The following is a 27,528-nucleotide window of genomic DNA, read 5'->3' on the forward strand; positions in this document are numbered from 1 at the left end:
AACGCATTAAAAAGCCTTCATCACATCCTCACCCTCTAAGAGGTTAACTTAAGTTCAAACGTGGCGTATTGGTTGCAAAACAACTATGTGCGTGTGCGCGCGCGTGCGTGTGTGTGTGTGCGTGTGGTGTGTGTTTGAATACGTGCGTGTGCGTGGACATGTGCGCGCGCTGTCCATATCCATGCCCTTGTCTGCGTCGTGCAGCTCACTACGTTTGATCCGTGCGAGGTTCCTGCGCGTGCACTCGGCACTTGGCGGACAGACGCGCAGGGCAGGCAGTGCTGCTGCTGCTGCTGCTGCTGCTGCTGCTGCTGCTGCTGCTGACACAGTTCATCACAGTCCTCCGCCGGTGTCGGTGAGGCAGTCTGGGATTCCTTCAGTGCTCGGTCGGGGATGCGCATCTGGACCGGAGAGTTTTCCGGCGACAATTACGCGTCGAGACGCTCCGCTGTACCTCTCCCTGTCCTGCAGCCCCCACAGAGGAAATAACCACACCGGTTGAGGACAGTTTGGCTATTTTGGACAGAATGGCGGGCGCAAAGTGCCTTCTGAAAAAGCCGAGGTAAGAGACTGCTTATTACCCCAGGATAACAACAAATAATGAGTATATTCCCAAACGAGAGCAACATAATGCGCCTGTAGGCACTTAATTTCTATGTCTCATCTACTTAATAGTGTTTCTTTTGCATCTATGACGCCATTCTAATGTTTTCCTACAATATTCCACATATGGATCTGCTGGAATATTTGGAGCATTTTTTTTAGTATTTTTGATGTTTTATACAAAAGCACTGGAATGAAAAGCATCATGTCTTTTATGTTGTGCTGAATCAAAGCAATAGTGATTGTCATTTATCTACTGACTGTGCAAAGTGTCAATTTGTGTTAAGTGATGGAAAAGAGCACCAAAATGCACACAGAGTGATGTAGTGAAGCTGCTTCACAGTGGACTGACTGTGTTTGTGCAGTAAACAAGATGTTTCAGCTCGACTGGTCTGACTGATAGAAATGCGCGATAGTGAAGAAAAGTGGACGACTGAAATAGAAATGTTCAATTTTCACACTTGTTAAGTTGTTGTTGTTGTCATGTGAGTCATTTGTCTGATTTTCCTCTGGGGCAACTGTCAACATTAGAGCTGAAATGAAAGGTTCCTGCAGTCTTCAGGAGCTACACTGATTATTCTGCGCAGTTGGACATTTTCTAATGAAATCCGAAGGCTACCACAAGAAGTTGAGTGTTTTGTGCAGCAGATAACCGGCCCTCTGGCCTCTGAAGTCTGGCCAGATCCTCGTCCACACACACACACACACACACACACACTTCCACAGTGAATTACAAGAGCAGGCTGGGGGCTGTCCTTGAAAGCCAGACATTTCAGGGGTTAATTGTATCCTCATATCAGGTTGATGCCTGCTGGGTACCTGGGACCCCGGGAGCACGAGAGCGCGCCAACCTTTCAATCATCACTGTCTCATGATGGAAAGGTCGTTAAGCGTAAAGATTAGGAAAAGGAGGTCGTGCCTGACAAATCTATCCGGCTGGTCTTCTCAGTCCTCTCTCACTCAACATTTGCATGAACAGCACACACAGACCCTCTGTTTTTACTGGGTTTTTCCACTTCTATTGTTGACACTGTCGTTTGCCTCCAATTTTCTGCATGCGTCCAACATATTCACTGCAGAATCATTGCTGTGTGTGTGTGTGTGTGTGTGTGTGTGTGTGTGTGCGCTGGGTGGTTGTTTTGATGTGTGCCTGCAGATACAGCAGCCTATTTAAAGCACATCATATCCACTTATCCCCAGTACATAATCATCATTTTTCTCTCTCTCAGCGTGTCCGGTCGTTCACATTAAACTCACTTTTCCTATGACACAGTTATTTACATCAGGCATGTTCATTAACTGCAAATAGATACAGTTGTGTGATCCCTCGGGGGCTCTCAAAATGAAATGCTTTTAATTTGCTTTGAAATATGTGTATTACAGAAAAAAAAAAAAACAGCTGCTCCTATTTAAATATTCATCCCCAGCCTCTTTATTTTCCAAATTGATCCTCATTAATGCCATTCCAGATAAGCTTCGATTTGGCTTATCTCAGTGAAAGCATGCACGGAGGATAATGACGCCTTCCTGGGATTTTTGAGTTTGCCATGTTGTGTTTAGGCTCACCGTAGTCTGACAGACGTTCCCATCACTACAGATCATGGAATATTTTTGTCTTATGCACCAAATGAAGGTCACGTGTTTCCCTGTTTGTCCAGCTATAATCCTCTGTGGTCGTGGCTGTCGATGTCAAATTTCATGATTTGGTCATTTTAATACTTTGATGCTAAGCTGCATACAGTGTGTGTGTGTGTGATATTTTCTCATACAGAAATTGGAGACTGGCTGCAGCGTCTCTGGAACACCGATACGCCTCTGCAGAAAGCTACAATTCACTAATGGGTCCAACATGCTGATGGCGTTGCCAAGAGTCTCTGCCATGAGTGTATTCATGTAGTTCATGCAGAGAGCGAAGACATTGCAGAAATCCCTAAAGAAGCTTTTTAGCAGGCGCCACAGCGGTTTCTCACAAATAATAATGTGGTGAAAAGGTCTTGACATCCAAAGACCAACACCTAAAACTCTTTTCACTCCTCAATAAATGATGCGAGTCCCTTTGGATGGACTTGGGCTGGTTCGTTTTCTTCAGAGCAAACTGAGGCAAGCGACACTGTCCTGACTCTGTCTCGCTAACCTGGGAATGATCTAGGTGAAGGATTTAAATATTCAGCTCAGAATATTGAAATGTTTCACCTGGCGGACAATAGCTTTCTGGTTAAGTGACTGTAAGAGTAACACCGCTGTACAGTATGAACAAATGTGACAGGCAAGGGTCTGTGTCTGTCACAACGGAGAGAACGCGTCCTCCCTGATCCCAGACTCAATTTTTTAAAAAGGGGAGGTGTTGAGCGCTTGACAAGAACCTGCTCTGACCAAGTCGACTCCGTGCCCTTTTGCCTTGCAGTAACTTCCAGTCGCCTGCCATGTTTGAAGGCTCAGAGTCGGTGGAGGTGGAGGGAGGCAGCACAGAGAGCACCGTGGCTTCGTCCATCAGCGCCTGCAAGAAGGTAAAAACAGAGCTGCGTCTCGTTTGCTTTTGTCCGAATGGAAGTGTACGTCTCGTTCGTCTGTCTGTCTGCCCGTGTGACCACTTGTCTACCACGTCTTTTTCTCTGTTCGTGCACCTGTCCATCATATCTGTCTCCCATCTGTCGGTGTGCGTCCAGCAGTGCAAGAGATTTTCATTTCCTCCTCCAGGGTGCCTGTGACACCCAGGGATTGTGCAATAAAAGGAGCAGCCGGGCCCTCGGGTCAGCCCAGTAGATTTATCATCTCTGAGTGCTAGAGAGACGGGGGGGGGGGGTACAGATCAGTGGGCTGAAGCGAAGACTAGATTGAATTTCCTTTCAAAGTCTTGTGTTTGTGCCTTACTCTATGTGTGAGTGCAGGTAGACGGTGTGTTCCTAATTAGCCTACCACTCGTGATCTTAACTGACTTCCACCCGGGTGTCCTGCAGAGACACAAGGTGATGTCTTTCTTATAATTGGCCCTCGTGCTCCGCTGACCTGTGCCAGCAGCCTTTGATATGATCGCAGAGTCTACGTCACCTTTACCTGGCCGAGGGCCTGCACAGATGGCCTATTCCTGGGGGTGCAAGCATAAGGGGGCATAATTTGTCACTAAAAATACGTAGGGAGGATGAACAACACTCACGTAATATCTATCATACGTCAAAGTATACATATATTATACATATGTTAAGTATATATAGCATAAGAATTATTTATAGCATGTCATTTTAATCTTTTCTCTCCTGTACAATGGTGGTGCGCACTGTTTGTAAGTAATGTAGATTCTTTTACAAATCAATATAAATATGTCATATGGTCAAACCCTAGTGCTGTGATGAGCATCGAGGGAATCTTTAATTTCACCCTTGTCACTACATTGGCATTGGAATTGGGTGCTTATTGAACAGCAAAGGTCATGATAAATGATTATATCAGTCCCTAGGACAAAGACACTTTGTCACTGATGAAGGCAGCTCTATGACTGTGGGTTTTACCCCAAAAGCTTCATTAAAATGGATCCCAAGGGGGACAACAATAACTGTCATGCAGTATCTGGTTAGCTGACAAATTATTGGTTATTGATTGTGTTCCGCAGACACCTATTCTGAAATAAAGGTCATGGAGAAAGGTCAATTGATCCCAACAACCAGAGGGGAAACACAGAGGCAGGCAGATGAAAGCGAATGGGTGACTCAGGCGGTGTCATGTGCTCTGTGCGTGTCTGTGATTTCAGCACTGCTGCACCTGACTGAGGTTTTATCTGTGTGCTGCAGGTGCTGTGCAGCAACAGTGTGCTGGACTCATCCGAGTACTGGCTGAGGAATGAGAAAGCTCTGTGCAGACTGGGCCTGCTGGACGACGACGTGGAGGGCTGCTGCACCATGGTGAGTAAGCATACTGTGGATGATGAAACACACTCACCCTTTTGCCAACGAAGACGGACAAGAGTCGTCTCTAGTGAAGAGTCTGAAAGCTGCAGGAGGCATGTTTGTGGCCTCGAATGACAGCGAGGTAACGGTTTGAATTCTAAGGGAGAGATGATGTGAGATGACATCTAAAAACTGCACTCTCTTCAGTCTGCTTCCTCTGAGTGGCTTGTGGGCATGGAGGTGGTGAAAAAAGTGTTTGCTGGTGCTCCCTGCAGTCGACAGTTCTTGCTCTCAAGGTTTGATGTGTCACTTCTGATGTGTTGAGAAAATGGAGTTGATTAAGGCTAATACAGCGCATGTGCTCACATTACTAAGAAGTGCAGCTTTAAGATCTTGCTCTCCTTTACCTTTTCTATAGAAATATTTCAAAAAATAGCACAATGGAGAGATAATTTCATTCTATTAACATGCAATTTTTCCTGTTAATGACAATACTGTGGTAGAAACAGATCAGCCGATCAGCATAGCATATGTGAGAAAAGAGCATTTTGAGACGATAGTCCAGGTAACTGGAGATTTGACACATATTTGCAGCAGCCTCTTATATCACCACTTCTTATGGATGAGCGGCTCATGTGAGGAGTCACAGGGAGAGGGGGAGTTAATGACATGCATAGATATACATGAACAGCTGTGATAGATTTGTGAGACTATATAACAGAGAGTTCAGTGAGCCACTGCTTTTCAGCCAGATATGTCTGTAGTCTTTAGGTGCTTTGCTCATTGGACTGATTTAAGGACATTTTAACCTCAGATAACCTTAAAAAAAAATCAATAACAATGTTACTTCTGACACTTGTGACACTTATGCTGAATCATCTGTCCACTCACTGACAGACATGTTGGCTTTGTTGCCAGTTCCTTGAAGAGAGGCAGGCCACTGAAAATGAGTTGGAAAGCACATTTATTTTTACATTTACGAATGGAACATAATTTCTCATGTTCTAAAATATGTAATTTTATTCAGCAGAAAGATTGTTAAAAGCTCAATTTAGTCTCAGCAGGCAGTTTATTAGAGGATGATGGTTTTGTAGAGTAAATGCATCTCTGTTGTGTCGATTTGATCGCACTTTGTGACTGAGTGCTCGCTGCTGCAACATTAACTCTGAAGGATTTCAGTAGTTTGACTTTCTCCTTGGACCAGGAGGTCGACACTGGACTCAAAGCCTCAAGGAAAACGACACAACTCTACATGTTTGTTTGGTACATTTGGTGTGTTAATGAGCCATTTTCAGGCTATCCTTGCTCTCTCTCAGTGCATGCTGGGATAGATTTAGCTGAAGTAGAAACCTTCAAACAGCATGACACAATTATAACTGTTTTTTTAAGCTGGAGAGACGGACTCTTTCACATCCTGTAATGAGTTGTTATGTTTCTGGCAACTGAGCTATTGGCTATGCGCTTATTTCTGTAACAATTAAGTTGCTATATGCAGTGTTTAATCGTGGCGTTTTCACTCTTTATGAGCGCAGATTTACACAATTTACCAAAACCTCCATAAGCCTGCCGCATCATTTTACATTTCCCTTCTTTACATGTAGCAGTAAGGCATATGCAGCATCATGAGTGGTGGCAAATGACTCAGCACTGAAAATAACATACTAGAGAAAGCAAAAAGAGAAAGCCCTTTAGCAGTAGAGGACATTCACGCTTAATCCTGCCTGTCGCCCAATTCTGGTATGCCACCTTTGATCACTCATTCATTTGAAATTGCAAGTTAAGCATGAATCGCACCCAGGATTTACATGTGCCAGTGGCTCAGAGGCACTCGCTAGTTGAGAGGGTGCATCAGTACAATTTTGCTTCAGAATGGACTCATAATAACTTCATCAAAACTCCTAATAAAATAACACGGCATTAAGCCCAGGATTGTTTTTAATAGAAGCTATGGTTTGGTTCAAGATCGCTTCTGTAGGTGGGTCTCATCAAAGCAAGCACCTGAAATACATAATCTCCTCTCACTAATAACATCATCTGAAATGTAGTTTCACAAAAGGAATGACATATTCCCCCACACTTCAGTGATCGCCTCATAATAAGTCTGACATTCATCCCCTCAGGGCTGAAATCACTTTTCTCACCTTCAGCAGCAAAGTATCTCCCATGCTTCCCTCTTTCCCATTTCTGAAATTATACCTTCAGACTCTGATCAGCACTGTCTTTGAGCCACGACCTACATCTCACTGAGCAGAGCCTCAACTCAGTGGTCCAGGTTTAATTGCAAAAGCAGGGGTGGGGGGGGGATGTCCCTTAGATGTGGATGCAGCCTAGTCCTACAAGTAGTTACAATCTTTTTCTCTCCAGACTTGAAGGTCATTTTCAGGTGGTGGTCTCTCAACTGTTGCTGCTGCTGCATGGACTGCCATGAAATTTGCTACACATGTTCAGAGACCCCTCACGATGATCCTTTAACTTTTAGCTCAATGTACAGCCACATCCATGTACAGCGGCACAGAGCTGTTAGCATCTTGTGTCAGTGCTACTTATAGAATATAAGACTTATAGAAGTATAAGTCGCTCATTTTACAGCACAGTTACTGGCAGACCTCCCTGTATGGTGTTCGGGTTTGTGGGACCCAATTTCATCCGTTTTCATGTTCTTTATCAAAAGAAAAATTACACAATTAATCATTTTTTCAAACTCAGACTCATCAATATGAGCCGAGGCCAATGAGTCTGAGTTTGAAAAAATAATTAATCGTATAATTTTTCTCTTGATAAAAAAATGAACGCTGGTCCCACAGACCCAAACACCGTACAAGGGTTAAATGGTTTTGTGCTATAAAGCGATACGTTTTATTTCTCATTTCTCTGTCATGGGCTGTAGCTGGTCCATCTCATGCAGAATAAGTGCCAGTACCATGCAAAGTGTTTTTTTTCCCCTTGACTCCTCCCTAAAACATGCCATTTGATAATCATTACCAAGGTAACAGGATCAGCAGTAATATAGCAAAGAGCACCGTTGTCACACACTCATGTCACACTTCGTAAGTGTGAGCAGCCGCGTTGTGATTTGAATGTTCCTGAAACCTTCAAACGCCAGCTGTATTTTCTGAGCTGAGCTGACTGATTTTTTTAGAGTCAATTTATATTTGATACTGCGCTCATTCATTAAAGTTTTACTGGGTTTTTGGAGGGCAGGTGGTCGGTACATCAGTCCAACACGACTCACTGATCTGTGGATCGAGTCCTCCGACATAGAGTTACGCATTGCACCATGAATCTTTTCCTCCTCATCATATTTTACTCAAAATGTTTGTGAGTGCTGCCACCCTAAAGACAAAGACGTCACTTGCATGTCTGCAGAACATGAGGCCTCTCATCAAGCTCCCACCTGAGTTTGGGACGATGCGGACAGTTTTATCTTCATTGTTCTTGTGCGAAATGTAAAAACAGAGCAGCTTCATCTTCATGTTTTCTTTATTTTCATTTGTTTTCTTCACTTTGTGAGCTTTAACGCGAGCGCCAACAGATGCTGCCCGTCGTCTCGCTGCATCTCTCTCGAACTTTGACGTGACAGATTGCTCTTCTAGCTCTCAATTCTCCGTTCGGCTTTTCCGTGGTTTACGCAGCCAATCCATCAAACGGTGGTTTACAATAAATGACGCTGCATGAGAAATAAATACTTCTGTCCTGGCCTGAACTGTACAGGGAGACAGAAAGAAGGCAGAGAGTGAAATATGGAGAGAAAAAGGGAAAGAGAAGAGGATGAGATAATGAACACTGATCCAAACCGAATGAGAGGATGCAAACACTGGATAGCCCCAGCCTCTGTCAGCAGAGGGACGCAGACCACATGATAATGAAGAGGAATTTGATTTTCTGTCTTTGATTTTCTTAATTGACCAAAGCAATTGTTGTATTGAATGAAGCTTGGGGGGCTGATTAAAGGTGAAAAACAACAGAGTCTTATTTAGCGTTCTATTTTTGATGAACCTCAACATCCAAATCGACCAGAATTAGTTCCTCAGGTTGAAATTTCCAAGAATTGTTTGTTTGAGAGATTGATTACATATTCAGGAACAGGAGTAGTCCAAAACAGAGTGTGCACAAGGCCAAATAACAGAGCTAACTAAAAGATAAAAGCTTTGGATTTTCTACGTGTCGCTCTGTCACCCACCTCTGGCTGCATCGTCTTGTCACCTTTGATCACTCACTCATGTTTTAATGCATGAAGTCACAGAGAAGTGTCATGTTGCCGTGGTAGTCACACAGAATTTCATCACACCCCTGAGAGATTTGACAGGGTGAGCATTTTGAAAAGGGAAGACGGCACCTTATATTTTTTTCTTCGCGGGTCAAACAGTTACCTAATCGGTGCGTCTCATTTACATGTTGTCATTCTGTTTATTGGTCCATGAGTTGAATTTGTGTAAGTATGCACTTTAAAACCTAATGACATAATGAAAGTTCTGCACAGACAAAGTAATAATATGTGCCCTATTTTTCGAACACATAAAGTTTGGTTTAGAACGCCTGCACTATCCCTCCTCGATACTGTCCATTCCTCTGGCTATCTGTCTTCCTGCTTTGAACCTGTAGTCCCTGGAGAGGAGTGATCCATTCATCACCGGATTCAAACACTTCACACTCGGGTAGTGTGCTGTGTCCTGCCCCGTCTCTTACCGGCACAGAGAGAGGGAGAACAGAATAAATATGCCATCAGCTGAGGCAGGAGCACTGACTTACAGCAGGATTAGAGAAGGAAGACAAACTGTCTTTTTCATCTGAACCCAAACCGAACCTAAACCTCTCCTTCTGACATCTGACATGATGAGAAAGTGCAGACGTGTGCCGAAGGTCCCGAGCTGGAATCATTGCTTTTGCACCGAAGGACACCCATCATATGGTGCATGTTACCAGACAAGTTTGCAATCAATCATATTACGAAAAACTGCCATACAGGGAGACGGGGGGCTTTCGAGGGCCCTGAATGTCTTGGGCCCCATGGCTGCTGCCGTCATTGCCAGAATGGTAACCCAGTCTTGTGTCAGATCAGTTTAGCTGTTGGTGCTGTGGTGTAGGCCAAATGAACTAGAAAATACTTTTTTTTTTTTGGTTTCTGTTGTAGCCTCAAATGGAGATGTGTAATTTTATGGGTCGTGGTGATGGAGTGGATCAGACAACCGTTTATTAATATAGACTGCATATAAGAAGTAGATGTAGCCACCGTGATGTCACCCTGTTTTGAAGCCTCGAGTTTGGCTTTACGGGCGCAGCCATCTTGGTTTTTTTGGAGCCAGAAGTTACTGCCTCTGATTGGTTAGTCACAGCATAGTCACACCCTAAAGCATACCCTGCTTTATTCTCTATTTTCTTCTAAATGGGATCAGACAGACATACAGCATATTCTCTGGAAAAGGGAAAACAACATCCGTTGCACTCTCCTGTAACACAATGAAATGGGACTAGGATCAATAGAGTGTTAAAGTGGCTGTACAGTATATCTCGATTTAGTGTTAAGTCAGTCTTTAAACAAAGACGTCTTGTTTCATATGCACTCTCCCTAGAAGATAAAACAAAAACAATTCGCATGATAACACTCAGTATTGAAGACATTGTGAAAAACATGGTGATGAAAACACATTTTAGCACTTCTCCAAATGTGGAAACAACACATTCAAATTTCTGCATTTCAAAGACACAGAAGCTTCTCAGCAACGATCATAATCTGCCTTTAGCCTTTTTCATCATAGTGGTTTTTGCTCCCCCATTAAAAGGTTTCTGTCCATACTTAATGATAAATCTATGATCCTTTGGCGCACGTGCACATTTCTGGACCCACAGGGGAATGCGTAAACTCCCTGTAGATACTACATATCCTCTGTTTTTCCCAAACGTATTCATAGTGTTCATGTCGTGAGAAGAACCAGGACAGCTATCGACCTCTTGATGTTGTCTTTAGCCCGGGGCTCCAAGCTGAACAACTCACAGCCAAACACTAATTGTGTGTGTGTGTGTGTGTGTGTGTGTGTGTGTGTGTGTTTGATATTCAGTACTCATTATACAGCATATAGCCATTTCTTTCAGCAGTGGAAAGCTGTTGATCAAGCACGCAGTGTTTTCACATTTATATTCAAGGATGGTACATCCTATGATTTTTTACTTTTAGTGTTTAAACACTTAAAGCAAACTACTGAATAAATAGGGTGCAGCGCAGTCAGAAGTAAAAGCCCTGGACAACCTGACTGTAGGATTTCATCTGGTATTTCCTGTCATGCTTTGTGAACAACTGATGTTATGCGTTTTATCAACACGTCCATTTATGAACACAAAATATGGCTGTTTATATTCACCGGTGTGTGAGATCAGCATGCCTGTCTGGTCTCTACACCAGCACTGTGTAGCTCGTGGGTCGCATCACAAAATGAATATGGCAGAGTCACTGAGCCTTAATGCTGTTTTCCCCAAACTTAATTTGAATTAAATTAAACTCAAAATGGATTATAATTAAAGTTGCCAGCCACTGAGATAAGTCAAAACACTTTACAATAGAGCGAGCTATGTTTAGTTTGGTGACGTCAGAGTGAGAATGAACCCATATTTTCATATATTTATATCCAGCTTTCACAGGGGAATGACAGTTTACTCAACACTTCTTTGCCTAATTCTTCCAAGAAGTCATATTTCACTGTTGCTATTGGAAAGAAACACCTCACACAAAACAACCGTACAGTATATGAAGGGCTAAACATGCAGTGATATCTGATGCTGCTCATGTGGGGATTCTTGAATCCTTAATTTTGAATTCCTGAATCTTTGGCTCTCTCTCTCAATTAAAGAGTTTGGTCTAGACCTGCTTTTTATGTGAAGCGTCTTGAGATAACGCTGTTGTGAATTGGCGCTTCATAGATAAAGATTGAATGAATGATTGATTGATTGATTGATTGCAGTATAACAAAAAAATACTTTTTGTGTCATGAAAAAGAGCAAAAAAGAGCCACAGTTAAAGAAAAAAAGGGAGACAGAAGGACCAAGAGCAGCAGCTGTGTGTGGGAGGATCAGAGTAGTGAGGAGCGAGGGAGGGATGCTGCGGAGGAATGAAGCTTTGATGGACAAAGAAGACTGGAACGTTTGTAATGTGGTCTATATTGACCACATTGGTGTACATATTATTGTATTGAAACAATGACTACGTATCTGCATAAGCTGTATTTGTGCGTGTGAAAGAAAGAAAGAAAGAAATCTGCCCACCAAAATTTAGTAAATTGGTAAATTTTTAATGTCCATAGCCAATTTTATGCATAAATAAATTGAGACATTTGAACCATTGTGACACACACACACACACACAATTCGGCCGTTGGGTCTGTGGATCGACACCCCTGCCAACTAAACACAAACATGGCTGAACAGTGACACTTTAAGGTAATCCAGAGTCTACAGTATGAGTAGTCTTGAGTCCATTCCTGCATCAATATTGGATGATTTTCCAAAGGACAGTGAACAATCAAATATCATTACATGTGTACAAAATTATACCACATGAGCAGACAAAAGTATATGTTAAAATATTCCGTATTATAGGAGAAGAACTATTACAAAAGATCTTTGAACTAATTGATCACAGAGTTAAGAATGTAGGTCATTTCTCTGTTTTCATGAGTAATCATTTATTTAAATGAATGAATGTTTTCTGTCATTTGAAGTATCTACACGCACACTTTCATTCCCTCCTGATTCCTGCAATCTACCTGCATCTGAAAAATAATTCAACTCAAGATTCACTTGCCAGCTTTTTTTGCTGAGTTGTCATGTAAGAATGTGGGAGCTCAGCTTTGTAAAATTATTTCATCCATACCAGTTTTAAGACTTCATTGTCTCTATTTAGCTTCACAGTTAAGTACAGGTTCAGGGAACTTCTCCACGTTCTCCAAGTTTGATCAAAACCAGTTATAAAGGACAAAACTGCAGCGTTTAACCTCCTGACTTCATTGTGTAGGGAACAGAAACACAAAACTGAGTGACCTACATGTTTTTTCCCTTCAGAACAAGTCAAGACGCCCTTCATGCTCGCAGACACACATGCGTTTCACTGGAGGTGAAAAAAGGCTGCTTCCAGATTTCCCTGCTGTACTGCCCAGTTTGGTCCACCAGCACAGGTGGTCAGAGTCACCCTGAGTTTTCCTTTGCTTGGTTGGGCGGATGTCGAGCACAGCTGTAGCTGTAGCTGTAGCTGTGGGTTGTGCACCCAGTGAAGCAACAAGATGCGACGAGACACCCAGATCTTTGTCGCGACCAACAGATGTCATTCTACAGAAAACTGCACAGGCTCTTTGTTCAAACAGCTAAAAATGACATACGAGATGTGTGCATCCAGTAGCAAAGCAGGAAGAATGATCTTGTACTGCTGTGAAAAGTCATCGTGACGATGTTTGGTTTGATGGACTGAAGATGTCAAAAGTATCTGACTTTGCCAGCGGAGACCATGACTGACCATGAACAGTCACTGGTGATTTCTCTTAACCCTGACCACAATCTTTCCCTAATCTTAACGCGCGCATAATTAGTATTTAACAGTGGATCACATGACTACATTTATGTGAAAGAGGTGAAAGTGGCCCCTTGCCATGTTGAACCCATGACTCGTTACCGTCGTTACAAGCTGCAGCAGGCAAGTGTTTGGGCAGTGTAGTGGCCATCTTGTAAGGAGTCGCCATTTGGTTCTCCCATCTTTTGTAGTCCTCCATGTTACTTTCTTTTGCATATTCACATGTACATGTGCATATTGTACTTTCTTTTGCATACCACCCCCGCATTATTGCGCACTATTCAAGTCTGTGAGTGCATCAGGCTTCTATGGTATCAGTGTATCCGTACCTCAAACTACTACTGTTGCCCTCTCTGTCTCTTCGATTTCTTGTCCTGTCTCCCTCTTTATGTTCCTCAGCTGATGTTTGCTTGGTCAGTCCTTTAGAGACAGTCTGACGCAAGTGTGTATCATCTAGTATGTCTGAGAAAAACGGACAGAATCAGAGCGTGTCCCTGGGCCCGTCTCACACGTGGACACGGAGATAACTAGATGATCCTCTGCTTCCCAAATTTAGAACAACTGCCTCTCGGCTCTCACCGTCTGATGGGGTTAAATTGCTTTAACCCATCTCAAGGTCAAAAGCGTGGATCACTCGCCTCGCTTTTCCTCAAACTGTGTGTTATCTGCAGGCGATGTGTTGGCAGGCGGGGGAAGGTGTTGTCGCTGCTTTTCTGGGACGATTTCCAATACCAGTACAAGTGAATGCTGCTGACGTGCTCCTGAGCAAGAGCGCCAAACCTCTTATTTACATGTCGCGGTATCGAAAGAAATTGAAAATTGAGTCAGACACCAAATCAGAACTCTTCAGGCATAAGTATAGAGGAAAAGCCTTAGGGAGGTTCTTTGTTCATAGCACATTACCACTTAGATAAATGGCATGTAGATTCATCCAGACACAGAACCAAAATAGAATTAAAAGAACATGACTCCATGCACTCTGCAGAATGACTAAGAACAGAAGTTAAAGGCCACATTTTTATCAATCGAGGGAGAGCAAGTGGCAAAGCACGGCTATTGTCTTTGGTTGCAGTAAAGGGTGTAGGCTAATCTTGGGTCCCGTGTGTCTGCCGTTGACATTTAACAGCTATTCCAACAAAAAGGTTCTCATCATATTCACTAAACTGATCTAACAACAGACAAGCAAATGAACAAACTGTTTGTGTAGTAACAAAGGAGCTCTTTAGTATTCAGATTCATGTTACAGGTGACACATGCAGAAAAATAAAACACACAGGATGTGGTTTGATCACACAGGAAAACCTTTTCAAATATTCGTATTCATTGTCGGCTGTCATTGACTTCACATCTTTTATACTTGACTGACTCCATTTTCAAGCGGCAATTTTCATCACATTAGACTTAATAGTTTGGAAAATATTATGTTTGACTGGAGGATACCAGATTGGAGGTGAGGGGGGAAATTGGCCTGTTCTGAATGTGCCACATTACCGCTTGAGCTGAAGGACATTTTGGCTCATCCGATCTGGCTTTGCAGACAGTTTTTGCTGTTCTCTGCTAATGTTAACTCTTAATCTTACTTTTTACTTTGATGAAGCAAACCCCAAACTGTCTTCACGAGGAAGGAAAATATGCAAATTGTAGCAGAATCACGGCTGTATTTTGATATAGAAACTCATGATTATATTGACCTATTTATCGCAGCAGTTCATGCCTCACTTTCAAATCTGCAGCAAGAAAACAGACAGACGACATGATGTGATTTTAAAAGAAGAAATAGCAAAGGACATACATAGACCTTGATGCTGGCTTCTATACCTTGACATGGATTTCTGGGGGAAATATCTCATCGAATACGACACAGACAAATGAAAAAAAAGATGAAGATCATGGAAAACATATGCTATCTCATAAGCGCTGACACAGTATAGACGCCTAGCAGAATGTATCGAGCACACCTCAGGTACTTCAAGGGAAAGTACCTGACGGCGATGTGTGTCAAGATGTGATTATTTGAAACTATATATATTTTTCACAGGCCTAGAGAGGAGACAAAGGGGGAAGATAGCAGCAGGCAGAGCAGATATGGAAAAGACAGAGGTAAAAGAGAAACAGCAGGATCCCACCTGTAAATGTTTTGCATTGAAAAGATCGAGGCTGCCTCAGTGACTCACATTACAGCTAGGTTTGATCAGTAATGACAAGCATGGCGGCATTTAGACGTTAGACACACACAGAAACGTATGCGTTCGTGACTGAGACACGTACACTGTCGCTTCTCCCATAGCACCTCACAGCATCCTGCACACACTGAATATGGGTCCCCAAATACTGTTAGTGGCGTGCTTCATCCATTTAGCCACAGAGGACTAACTTGGCCATGCCAACTTAGATCAGAGGCTGTGTGCTGTAGAATCAAACAGCAGCTGGCAAACAGTCCCACACTCCCAGCACTGACATGAGGACTCCATCACACACCATTAAACCTACAGCCAGAGGCGAAGGTGGTTCAGACGGGAAGCGGAGGAGGCAGAGAGTGTGACAGAGGAGTAGTGTGGGAGTGGAGACAAGGGGAGAGAAAAGCGGAAAAAGAGAGACAGAGACGGAAAGAAAATCACTGCTGATTTACACCTGCTGCTAGCAGCCCCTGAGAGATGACAGTGTCCTCTTAGAAAGGCCTCTGCCAATGAGAAAGTGACTTACAGTGGTTATTCAACCGCATCAGGCAGCTGCTGTAGTTTTTAAAAGGTGAGTCACAGAGGGAAGCTGTCCGTCTGTGTGGTTTGTGGGATTTGTGACAAAGATATGACAGCGGGAAAGACAATGCAGTGACTTTACCACTACAGCACTCTAACGTCTGACGTCTGGCACACTTTGTACTCCTGCTCAGCGGTTGTGGTATAATCTTCCCTGTCACTCTAATCTTTTGTCTTCCTCTTTTCGTCTCTCTCAGATCTGTTTTGTGAATCTGGACCCTCATAAAACGGACTATCGTGATGATAAAATTACCAAGGTGAGCAGAATCCTCATCCGTACTCCCTCTGTGCCTCATGCGTGAACCCTTTTTCCTTTTGTGCCCACTTCTGATTTCCCAGGAACTCATTGTACTTCATTCATTAACACTGGCTCAGTTACCCTAGCTTCAAAATCAATACCCAGAATTACAGGTTTGATTTGTTTAGCTAATATGCAGATTGTGCAGCCTTTTGCAGCTGGTTGTGGCAGCAGTGGGCGATCAATAATCACACCACATGGCTCAAGGCTTCTCTCAGGAAGGATTTTATAATTATGTGTCTCTGAGTTGGAACCACAGAACACATGCTCAGTTTTAAAGAAAAGCCTTTTTTTGATCATCTAGCATTGTCACTGTGCTCGGCATGTCTCCCGCAGAAACTGGCGTCGGTGTCTCCAGACTTGCCAAAGCTCGTCGAATTGCTGACTGTCCACCAGCCGAAAGAAAATGAGATCCTACTGCTCGGTGGCCTGGAAGCCTCAGACACTTGCCAAACACACCCACACCCCCCCTCTCAGGTGAGTTTGTCTTCAAATTCTTGCAAGTATTTACCGGCCTGGAGTGCTTTTGTTCTGCTAATTTCATGTGATTAGATTTGAGCCTTCTGCAAAATAAATCCACAAGAGGAAGTGCATTAATTTTTTGCAGAAATGATCGTGCATTTACACCAATTGAAACAACTGTGTGCACAGAACTTGCACTTGCAATTACAGAACAATCAATGACTTTTTTCAGAACACTTTCAAACTTTAAACAGACATTAAAAATGCAAACACACAAACTATATTGGCTAACTAATACCCTATTCTGCTTTAATTGGTATAATACAATATTCCTTTACAGCCATTTGACTATCTCAGAGACTTTTTGAAGCTCACCAAATACATCATTGTGTAAAATCCCTGCTAGGATCAATACACAGCCTGCGGAGCCAACACAGACAATTAAACTTGCATGAACAGGCCCAGTGAGATAATAATATATTGAATAAAAGGAAGAAAAACATGCATTAGAACTAAATAAACTCAGAGTCTGAAGGTGTTAATACGTGTTCGTGTGTGGAACTTTGTATGTACATGCTGTGTGTATTTAAGTGTCCCTGCGTGTGGATGCATAACAGGCACCTGTACTTGTTCCCTTCAGGGCGGCCAGCAGCAGCAGAGAAGTGCAGGCGTGTGCCTGGTTCAGTGTTCAGGGCAGAGACGCTCCAACCAACCCAGCAGCATCATCTTTGACATCAACAAGTTCCTGATTGGTCTGCAGTGGGGAAAGGAGCAACAGCTTCAGCAGGGACGAGCAGGAGGCCAGCGGGTCGATGACGACACCAATCGCTCCATCTCGTCCATAGAGGAGGACTTCCTGACTGCCTCGGAACACCTTGGCGACGACAGCGAGGATGACGGCTTCAGAAATGGTGAGCCTCATTGCATCTCTACACAGAGGGATTTGTTTTTGGCTGTGTTTGTGCGTTAGTTGGCAGGAAAACTCTGCGTTAGGTTCTGGGTTATGTGGCCCACTGAATATGCACTCTAGTGCTTATCCCATCATGCCTCTGGCCCAGCCGGGCTGGTGGATAGGTCGTACCACAGCGGTGCCATCATTCAGAAGAAAAAAAATAATTGACCATGTTTATAGCTGCAGGTGTCCTGACAACAGTTTTACAAATGTTTCTGTCACAGTGGTGCTCTGTGGAGAAAATGTTTTTTTTTTTTTTTATCCAATTCTCATAATTCATCCATGGTGTGACCATTATCTGCATTCATGCGGATACCACTTTATTCAGTTCAGTATTTACATGCTTGTATCAGAGACAAGATGCAAAAGCCAACTCTAAACTATCTATCATTACCTACAAGTGTAATTTGTGCAGCATTGGTTGTAGTGTTGAAGCATGGCTCATTATTATTTATCTTTTAGCCCATCGAATGGTGATTATTACAGTGGAATAGATGGTAGTCCTACTACACTTTTTATCTCACATACAGCGGGCTCCAAAAGTCTAAGACCACATTGAAAATATTTTCACGTAAACCTGGAAATAATCAGAAAGTTTGAGGATTCAGGATGATTAAAAAACAGAAGACATTATGGCATGTAAAATGAAGAAGACAAATTAAAGATTCTGGCATGATTCTCGCAATCAAATTTGTGGGACTGAACTACTTAACTCCTTTGTATGAAAGAGGAAGTAGATCAAATTCAGTGTCAACTGAGCACATGCTTCAATGGAGGGGATACAAGGAAATCTGACTTTTTGTGCAAAACAGGTCCATGCCACTTTGAAATGTGGCTGAATCTTAAATATTCCATCTTTATTTTACATGTCATTACATCTTTGTTTTCAAACGTTTCTGATTATTTCCAGGTTCATGTGAAACTATTAGAAATTTTCAGTGAGTGAGGTCTCAGAATTTTAAGGCCATCAAAATGCTTTAATTGCAAAGGCAGATACAGTGAAAAGCCACACTGACGACGTTCAAAAAATTGTTTTGTATTGTAAACATTACTCAGTTTGTAGTTGTTTATATTTAGCAGACATCAGCTTTAAAAAGCAAATGCAGCATATTGGGTAGAATTAAATCCTGTGTTTCTGCTGGGGTTGCAGCAGCACCAATGAGGCAGCTGTGTAGCACTGAAAGATTTGTATAGTGACTGAGTATGTATAACACAAGAGAGAATTTACTGTCAATGCCTTACCCCTGTGATGAATAAAATGTGATAGATGGAAATTATTCTCTGGAGTTTTGTCCAAGGGGAAGTTGAATGGGTTAAACAAGACATAAACAAGCTCCAGTATTCAGCGAAGGGTAAAACAGAGTAATATTCTACTCTTCCTGTGACACTTTGGAAACTGATGGATCTGCTTCCTAATCAGTATGGACATTTTTCATTCCCTCTCTTTCTCTGTTTCCCTGTCTCCTCACAGAACCAGAAAGTGGTGAGCTGGCAGAGAGCTTAGTAGAGGTTGCACAGAAACACTGTGCCAGACTTGCCTGTCAGAGGGGACAGCTGGCCCATCATCAGAACAAGGAAGACGCTGAGGTGAAAAGAGAAGGCCATCACAGAGCGAGCCTCCACACCAAGGAATCAGCTGGTCACTACGCCACCAATCTGGCCGAGTCAGTGCTGCAAGATGCCTTCATACGCCTCTCTCAAGATGAAACCTCCTTTGTGTCTGAGGCTGCCGTCAGTGTGTCCCTCTCTAATCGTTGTTCCAACTCCATTGGTCCTTCAAAGACCAAAGAGCCTTCCCAACAGCGCACCTGCTCTTTTGAACTCCCAAAGATTGTTATAGTTCAAAGCCCTGACAGTTCTGACGGGGCTGTAGAGTGGCCAGAGACCCAGGTGTCTCATGTGCCTGACCAGGATATCGCTGCCAAAGCCGGAGAGATGCCAGAGAATGGCGCACAGGCCCACGCTCCCCACCACAATGGAGGACACCCGTCCAAACACGTAGAGGTGGCTTTGGCTTGTGCTGCCAGTGTCATTGGCACCATAACTACCCCGCAGCTGACAGAACAGCTTGGCATGGAATCAGGTTCGGAGGAAGACACAGAGGAGGAGCCGGAACCAGAGGAGAGAGGTGACTACTCCTTCTCCTCAGCCATGTGTGGCATGGCTCAGGTGGCGGGTGCTGTGGCAGCTGTGGAGCTAACAGAGGAGTCAGGGGAGTGTGGCGATTCTGACACAGAATCCGCTGAGGTCTACACCGCATCTCATGGTCTGATGTCTGCTGCCGAGGCCTCTGCAGCCTTCACGCTGCATTGCAGCGTGGCAGAGGGTACCAGCGTTGAAGCATTTCGTGCCAACATTGCTGAGGTCCTGCACAGGGAAGCAGCTGAGGTGCTGACCCAACCACAAGGCTACCGGAGTGTAGCCCATCTGCTGGAGGCCACGCATAACAAGATAGTAGATGGTATTACTTGTCCAAAAAAATCCTACATGGATGAAAGAAAGGTGGATGATTTGATAAATGAGGTGGCAGACAGCCTATTCAAGCATGCTTTAGAAAAAGCAAAAAAGAAAAAAGAACTGGAAGGCGCTGGAAAAGATGCACCAAACCTCCAGGTTTTTCTGCAGGACAGTGTAAACAATTTGCTGTTTGATATCCTTTGCCTAACACAGGAGAAAATCAGTCACATCTCTAGATGTGGCCAAGGAACTTTAGAGTCACAAGAGGGTGATACTTGTGCGAAGGAGCCTCCTACCACTAAGGAGGGCAAGGATTCATTAATTCAACTACAGGGCTTAGTTGGCCATAGCCAGTCGACTAATAGTGACAACCACACCGGCATGCCTCCTGGGCTGAAGGAGAAATACATGCTTGAAGAAAGTGATTCTATTGCATTTTCCTCCACGGCACATAGCAAAGAGCAACAGCTGCAGTCATCGTGCAGACAGAGTCAATCTAAATCCACCTCCTTCCCTGCCAAGGACTTTGCTGACCTCCAGCAGATCCAGCAGAGCAGTGGTGCAATCAGGGAACCTTTGAGTGAAATCCCAGTTCATAGCACAGGGAAGAGGGGACGACTAATGACAGACAGTGACAGCCGGCAGGCCTCCCTCACACCCCAGTCGTCCCTCAACTCCTGCAGCTCTCTGCTGTATTTCAGAATGGACTCAGAGTCCAGGACACCAATTACCTGCTATGCTGATGATTTGGCTGCTACAGTGGTGTCTATGGCCACAGAACTAGCAGCCATCTGCCTGGAGAACTCCAGTGGGAAACAACCCTGGTTCTGTGCCCTCAAAGGGACATCACCCGAAGGGCCAGAAGCCTACTTGATCCCTGCTTGCCGCACAGTGCTCAGGAGGAAAGAGAGTCAGAGCAACAACGCTGCCTCCAAGAAACATCGGGCACCACGTCTCAGTGAGATCAAGAGGAAAACGGAGGAGCAACCAGAGCTCATGGAGCGGCTGGTGAACCGGGTAGTGGACGAATCAGTCAACCCAGATGAACCACAGGACCCATTTGCCCTGTTTGCCTCTGAGGTCACAGCCAGGATCATGAATTGCCCTGAGCTTAATGTGGTGGATACCTCCAAAACAGGCCAGTCACGCAGCAGGTTGCAGTGTGAGAGGTGGAGCCGCGGGAAGGCATCTAGTTATGAAAGCATTCCAGAAGAAGATGCAGACCCCTCAGGCACACCCAACACCCTGGGCCTTGGCAGCCGATTAGGACAGAACTTGAGCCGTGGTAGCTCAATCTCTAAGCAGTCCAGCTGTGAGAGCATCACAGATGAGTTCTCTCGGTTTATGGTAAACCAGATGGAGACTGAGGGCAGGGGCTTTGACCTTCTGTTGGACTACTACGCTGGGAAAAATGCCAGCAGCATTCTGGCTGCAGCTGTGCAGCAGGCTGCATCAAAGAAAAACGGTCACCTTAACGTCAGGACCTCATCCTGCCTGTCCAAACAGTCTAGCACAGAGAGCATCACAGAGGAGTTCTACAGGTTTATGCTTCGAGACATGGATAAGGAAAACAGAGAGTATGGCATCGCCAAGACTAAAGAGTGGAGCAACAGCCTGTTCCCCCCTTCTCCTAGAACGCCCTTTTGTATACGACAGTCCTCTGTCCCAGACCGTCGCTCCTCAGACTCGCGACTGACCGTCAACTCGCCCATTAAAGCCAACTCTTTTGATGGGTTTGCCCGCAACGTGCATGGAGATACACTGAATATCTTCCCCACCAACTCAGTGTCAGCCACAGGACTGTGTAAGTCAGACTCCTGCCTCTATCAAAGGGGTAAGACTGACCAGATTACCGATATGCTGATTCATGAGACCTGGTCGAGCTCCATCGAATCCTTGATGAGGAAGAACAAGATCATCGCCGATCCAGAGGATAGTATTGAGCTGGAGGCTGCAGGAGACTCCCAGCCCCATGTGCAGCAGTTTGCCAATCGCCTTGCAGCTGACATTGTAGATATTGGCAAGTCTGCGCTGGGGGGCCAGCAAGACATACCTGGGGGCACATCTGGGTCATACCCACAGCCACATGTGCCTGTTGGCGAGAGAAGGAGGGGGTTCAAACAGTCTCATCTAAGTTGTGGTCGGAGCAGGTCCAGCCAGGAGCAAACTGGTACAGGAGCAGGGTCCGGGATGGGTGACAGTAGTGCACCCCGCATGAGGGGTCCCAGAGATGTGCCGCTGATCCACATTGAGGGAGATCAGAGGGATGAGGAGACTCTTTTACACCCTGAAAGGATGGGAGGAGGACCTCAGGAAACCCCGCCAGACACGTCAGCAACCAAGCAAACAGAGAGAGCTACAGGCAACGGGAGCAGGTATTACACCACTCACAGTCCCTCTGTGTGAGAGTCAGTCCCCTCCTCCAGGCAGAATGTTTTTCCAGTCCAGAGTAGCAGAATCGTCATGAAAAATCTGTCTGACAAGAGTTAGACTGAGAAATAAAGAACGACATGGTTATTTTAAGGTAAATATTAAAACTTTTCAAAGAAAATCACCACTAAACAAATGAATGCCCAGACCCCACAACTGTCCAAACACACCAATGCTATTTAAAGACTTTGATCAAAGACTGGCAGACACACAGAGGATCCATTCACTGGGAAAACTAATGTATCTTAGCAGTGTGTGAGGTTTGACAAACCTTTGGCTTGGCAGTGACTCACACTGTCTGGATGATGTACTGTGTGCGCAGAAAGCTTTTAGTGGCTTCATCTTTTATCCACTGTGGGGCTGTTCAGCTCACCTTGAGTCCAAGCTGCACTCACACTAAAACCACAAGGCACTCATAGGCATTTAGATTGCATTAACACAACTAAAAGAAGGCACTGGAGTGTCACATGAGATTAAAGCTTGCTTGTTTGTTTGGCGGCAGGTTAGCCAAAGAATGGTGTTTATATGAAGTCAGTTCATTTGTAATAAGAACATGTAGTCCTTCTGGTTACTGCGTTGATAGACATGATCTCTGTTACAGATCTTACTCAAACCAGACTGACATTTTAGGAAGACAAAGACTCAACTAAGTGGCAATTCACACCAAATGTAAAACCTAAGAGTGGCCTTTTAGAGGACGCAGTAGAGCTAGACTCTCCCAGAAGATGTCTTAGTGGATATTCTGGGGGTAATGAAGATTGGAGCAGTTCACAGCGTGTCTCAGTGTGGAAATAAATGAACCTGCTGAAAATGTATGAGTGAAAAGAGCTGCTAATGTGCAAATGAGGTGGATATAGGAAGGTGAAAATATAACACCAAGATGTGTGGAATCAATCTGTTGATCCTCAAAATAAGACTTGTTGAATAATGAATGAGAGGAAAGCAGCTGAAAGGCTCCCAGTTCACAGGAGAGTCACAGGACACGCTCCTTTTCACTCAACAATACATGTAATCCTGGAACAAGTGGAGTGCATCTGTTTGTCCCTTGTGTAAGAGTGGAACTCAATCACTTGCCGAGTCAATAAAACCCGATTTCCCTCTGGCATTGTCTATGATGGCAGCCCTCAATCATCTGATTATGACTTAATTTAATCAGTTACCTGAAATACACTGAAAATCCAACTTAGCCCCCGGGGAGTGCAGTTTGCCGATGCATTAAAAATATTAAAATTAATCAGCTTTCTTTGTATGTGGTGCACAGTAATTTCAAGTTCCAAAGGCTTGTCACTGGTATGAAGTTACTGTTGATTTGTAATTTTTAGAGCATAAGCTGTCCCAATAATAAAATGCCTTGTAGTTTTAACAAAACTCAAAGTCTACATGAAAAGTGAACAGAGGAACATGGGAAGAGAAATTGTGCACAGCTAGTTGATGGTCATTCCCACCATCTTGCGGTTTGCTCTCCCCAGCAGTGAGAGGGACAGGCCAGCTGTGGCGGTGGCTGCAGTAGTGAAGAGGGACAAGCGTTCTATGAGTGCTAGCAGTGAAGAGAGCATGGGGAGCTGGTCCCATATAACCCCCGAGGATGACCCACACGAGGAGACCAGTAGTTTTATCCAGCTGAGCGAGGGGTCAGTAACCGTTGCTCCTTGATACTGCTCCAAACGCTGCTACTCCCACCCTCACCCCACTCCCATTGGCCCATTGCTACTGACACGCGTGCTCTCCTGTGCCAATGCCAATTTACTCCCTGCTGCTGCAATATCCACGCCTGCCAAGGCGGTGTATGGCAGAGAGCTCACCCCACAAAGCCCTCTCCATAGCTTGCATACAGGACTACACCCTGCCCGCACCCCACGCACAACTACCTGCAGTGACAGGCTGCAGTGGTTCAGCGCTGCGACCTCTCACATCAAAGCCTCTAGTTCAGAGCATTTGCTACACCATTCTCTGCTTCATCAAATTCTCATTTTTTCTCATTTTAGCCAACCACGCCAACTTTTTTAACTTCAGCCAAACAGCCTGGAGTCTCTGTGCTCTTGCTAGTTGAAATAAGCTAACAGTAGGATTGGCTCTGCTTTCACTTTGCCTTAAAACAACTTATATGTTGTGATTGTGGATCAAATGATATCACAAACACCAAAGTAAGCGCTATAAACTACATATTCAAATACATTTGTTTCCGAAGACACTGACATGTGGATTAGAGAAGAAAGAGAAAGCTGCTCCATGTGTTCAGTGAGGCACTGACATAAGATACTTGGTTTCTGCTTAATTACCTGCAAGGGATGTCTGCTCCACCATAACAGTCGCTGCTCCTTGCAACCTCTCCATCTACCTGCTTTCTTTGACTCCACCTCATTCCCCAATCCATGTTGTGACACAAGGCCATGGCTACCGGCCCTGCCTGTCCACCCTACCCACCTAAACTACCACCTAAACCAGATCTCCTCATCTTCATATTCAGACAGGCTTGCTGCTGGACAGAAATCACCAGCTCTGCCACCTTTAGCGTCCGATTCCGCTGCAGCTGCTATTTATATGTTAATCAACAGCTAATGAACAACACGGCCTGCATCGCTGCACCTAGTTATTGTTCTCTTCACAAGTCAGCGATCATGTCGGGTGTCTTGAGACAACATGCGGATGAAGCTATCTCTTGTTTTTTTTACTGGTTAACAGGAACGGGACCAGTAGCGCGTCCAGCCTCGGCCTGGCAGACCTGGATGCTTTTTCTGACGTGCCCACTCAGAGCACAGTAATCAGGTAACTGTCTCAGGCCAGTGCTGAAATATTTCTCATTAATGCGTCACTCTGATGCCCATAATGACATTTTTTCTAATACGACAGAAAGTCTGCAGATAGTATATTGCTTTTTCTCATTTCCTCTCCTATAGCACAGCAATCAGGTGGCATGCGACAGGCTGCTGAACTAACACTCATGGACATGACAGATTAGAGCTAATTACTTATTCTGTTGTTCTAGCACAGATAAAAATGTTCTGTTTAATAAACACAAAAGCCAAAGAGCCTGCTGCATTTCATCTATTCTATCTTTTCTATTCTATCTATGTAGAATCAATTGTAAAATTAAAAAATTGCCTTCTTGCTGTAAGCTAGATGAAAGAACATGGTTCCCTGTAAAACCACAGTATGCTGTTTTTACAGTTAGGTTTTTTTTGTACTGATGAAACAAACAAGATGCAATGTGTTAATTATTAAGCCTTAGATTTGCTGTTTCTTACAGACAGAGCCAGGCTAGCTGTGTCCATGTTTTCAGTCTTTATGCTAAGCTAAGCTAAGTGAAAAAACCCAAAGTCTCCCAAAATGTTGAATTATTCCTTACAGTGATAGTCTACGTTACTCTTACGATCCACTGGTGTGTTTTTTTTCCTGACAGCGAGCAGACAGAGAAAGGCGACCTGGCAAGAACTAAGGAGAATGTCTTCGGTAAGTATAATGATGGATTCTCATGTCATCTCAGTATTATCAGCTTCACCTCCCTCATCACCTTTGACATCTCTCTGCTCACCAAAAGCTCTTGAGCGACTCAACTAGTATGCGCCGGGTCTATGCGATTAATCTCTCAAATGGATGTGCTTGAGTCGAGGCGATTCTCCTCCCTGAAATAAGGATGGTCATCAATATTGAAAAGATCCCACAGTTCCAGAAGTGTCTCAACACAAAGTTCATCTTTGTTTAATGTTTTACACTCCAACAAAGATTATCTCAAAGCAAACCTGAGCCAGGACATTTCTATTTCATGAGGTTGGAAATACTGTGTGATGCAAAGTTTTGGCTTTTGATGTCCAAGCAGCTGTGCAGCCCTACAGCTTTGATGGTGAGAATATAGTTAACATTCAAGGTGTGTAGCATAGGGATGCCCTCCTTCTACAATACGTTCTGTCATCTTTGATTTTTCAGAGAGCAGTTCACCGAGGACAGCAGGCGGCAGCAGCAACCTCAGGGTGCTGTTAGTGGTAAACTGCGACGTTGAGCCCGAGTGCGTGGACTTGGAGCTGAGAGTGGCCCTGCAGTGGATTGCTGCCTCCGAGCTGGGCCTTCCTGCTCTCTACTTCAGGAAGTCTAAAGAGAAGAGGGTTGCAAAGGTAGGCACAGCCTTAAAATCAAAAACATAAAGGCAGAGGGACACATTTTTCAATCAAAGGTTACTGGTTGTGTAGCTGTCTTTGATTATTATGACACAGTTGGAGGGCTCAGACAGGATTTTGTGCTTGCAAAGTAATTATTCTTTGATTCATTCTTTTATTGGCTTAAAAGTGGTGCAATTTAAATATACTGAGCAATCTATACAGCAGTCTTTCTCTATAATTTCCACCCTAAACCTCCTTTTACCTTATTGTCCAGTACATGATGAAATGTTATGATTAAATCTCATTTTTATTTTATAATACGCTTTATAAAAAGTGTTAAACTTGATCTGTCGCTGTTTTAGAAAATATTTTAGCAGCTGTTATATTTTGGGAATCTTTTTGTACATTTAAATGTTCTGTTGTTGTCCTCAGTTCCTGCGGGTTGTCCATCTGATGTCACAGAAGGCGTGGCGGATTGCAGATTTGTTCAGCGCTGTGGTTCAGTTCTGTAAGCTACACGAGAAAGAGGAAAAGGAGGGCAGGTCTCTGTCCAGCCTGTTTGATTGGCTGCTGGAGACCCTGTAGGTCGGACTAGCTTCCCCCGTACTGCAAACATAAAAACACACACGCTCACTCATTCACTCCCACATCTCGTCTCATCACACCAAGTGTCTACTACAGCCAGCTGAAAGCACAACTCGCTCAGCATACTTGAGAGATTCATACACCTCAGTCTGTCCATGGAAGTTGTGTGTTTTTTTTTTGTCTGTTTGCAGCCATGAATGGTCCAGTCTCCCTTTAACAAAAGCATGTTTTTGTTTTCAGATTCAAATACAGAGCAAACTGTAGGTGTACAGGTTGGACATTCCTGATGGGAATGAACTAGCCTTCAAGAGATTATAGTCGGCAGGTTTTAACTGCTCCAGATTATATATAAACATATATATATATATTTACAGAATCTCACAACTAAATTATGTTTATTTATTTATTCCAAATGAACACATATGAAGCAAGGTACCAATAGAAGAAAGGAAAATCAGG

General features: G+C 44.0%; 1 protein-coding gene across 1 annotated transcript; it reads left to right on the forward strand.

Annotated features, from left to right (window-relative positions):
* Positions 1 to 492: 492 nt before the first annotated feature.
* Positions 493 to 27,069, forward strand: sphkap (SPHK1 interactor, AKAP domain containing). Its single transcript, XM_070829808.1, has 12 exons — positions 493 to 562; positions 3,008 to 3,110; positions 4,389 to 4,499; positions 15,989 to 16,048; positions 16,426 to 16,566; positions 17,192 to 17,462; positions 18,975 to 22,335; positions 23,860 to 24,021; positions 25,073 to 25,156; positions 25,791 to 25,840; positions 26,315 to 26,499; positions 26,917 to 27,069. The coding sequence occupies exons 1-12, from the start codon at positions 528 to 530 to the stop codon at positions 27,067 to 27,069; spliced, it is 4,716 nt and encodes a 1,571-aa protein (XP_070685909.1). The 5' UTR covers positions 493 to 527.
* Positions 27,070 to 27,528: the final 459 nt, after the last annotated feature.

Source organism: Pempheris klunzingeri, chromosome 4, assembly GCF_042242105.1.
Source record: "Pempheris klunzingeri isolate RE-2024b chromosome 4, fPemKlu1.hap1, whole genome shotgun sequence".
NCBI classification, from domain to species: Eukaryota; Metazoa; Chordata; class Actinopteri; order Acropomatiformes; family Pempheridae; genus Pempheris; species Pempheris klunzingeri.

Coding starts and splice junctions, on each gene's coding strand:
- sphkap (XM_070829808.1), top strand. CDS start 528: ATGGCGGGCGCAAAGTGCCTTCTGAAAAAGCCGAG. Junction 4,500..15,988: donor TGGAGGGCTGCTGCACCATG/GTGAGTAAGCAT, acceptor CGTCTCTCTCAG/ATCTGTTTTGTGAATCTGGA. Junction 25,841..26,314: donor AACTAAGGAGAATGTCTTCG/GTAAGTATAATG, acceptor TTGATTTTTCAG/AGAGCAGTTCACCGAGGACA.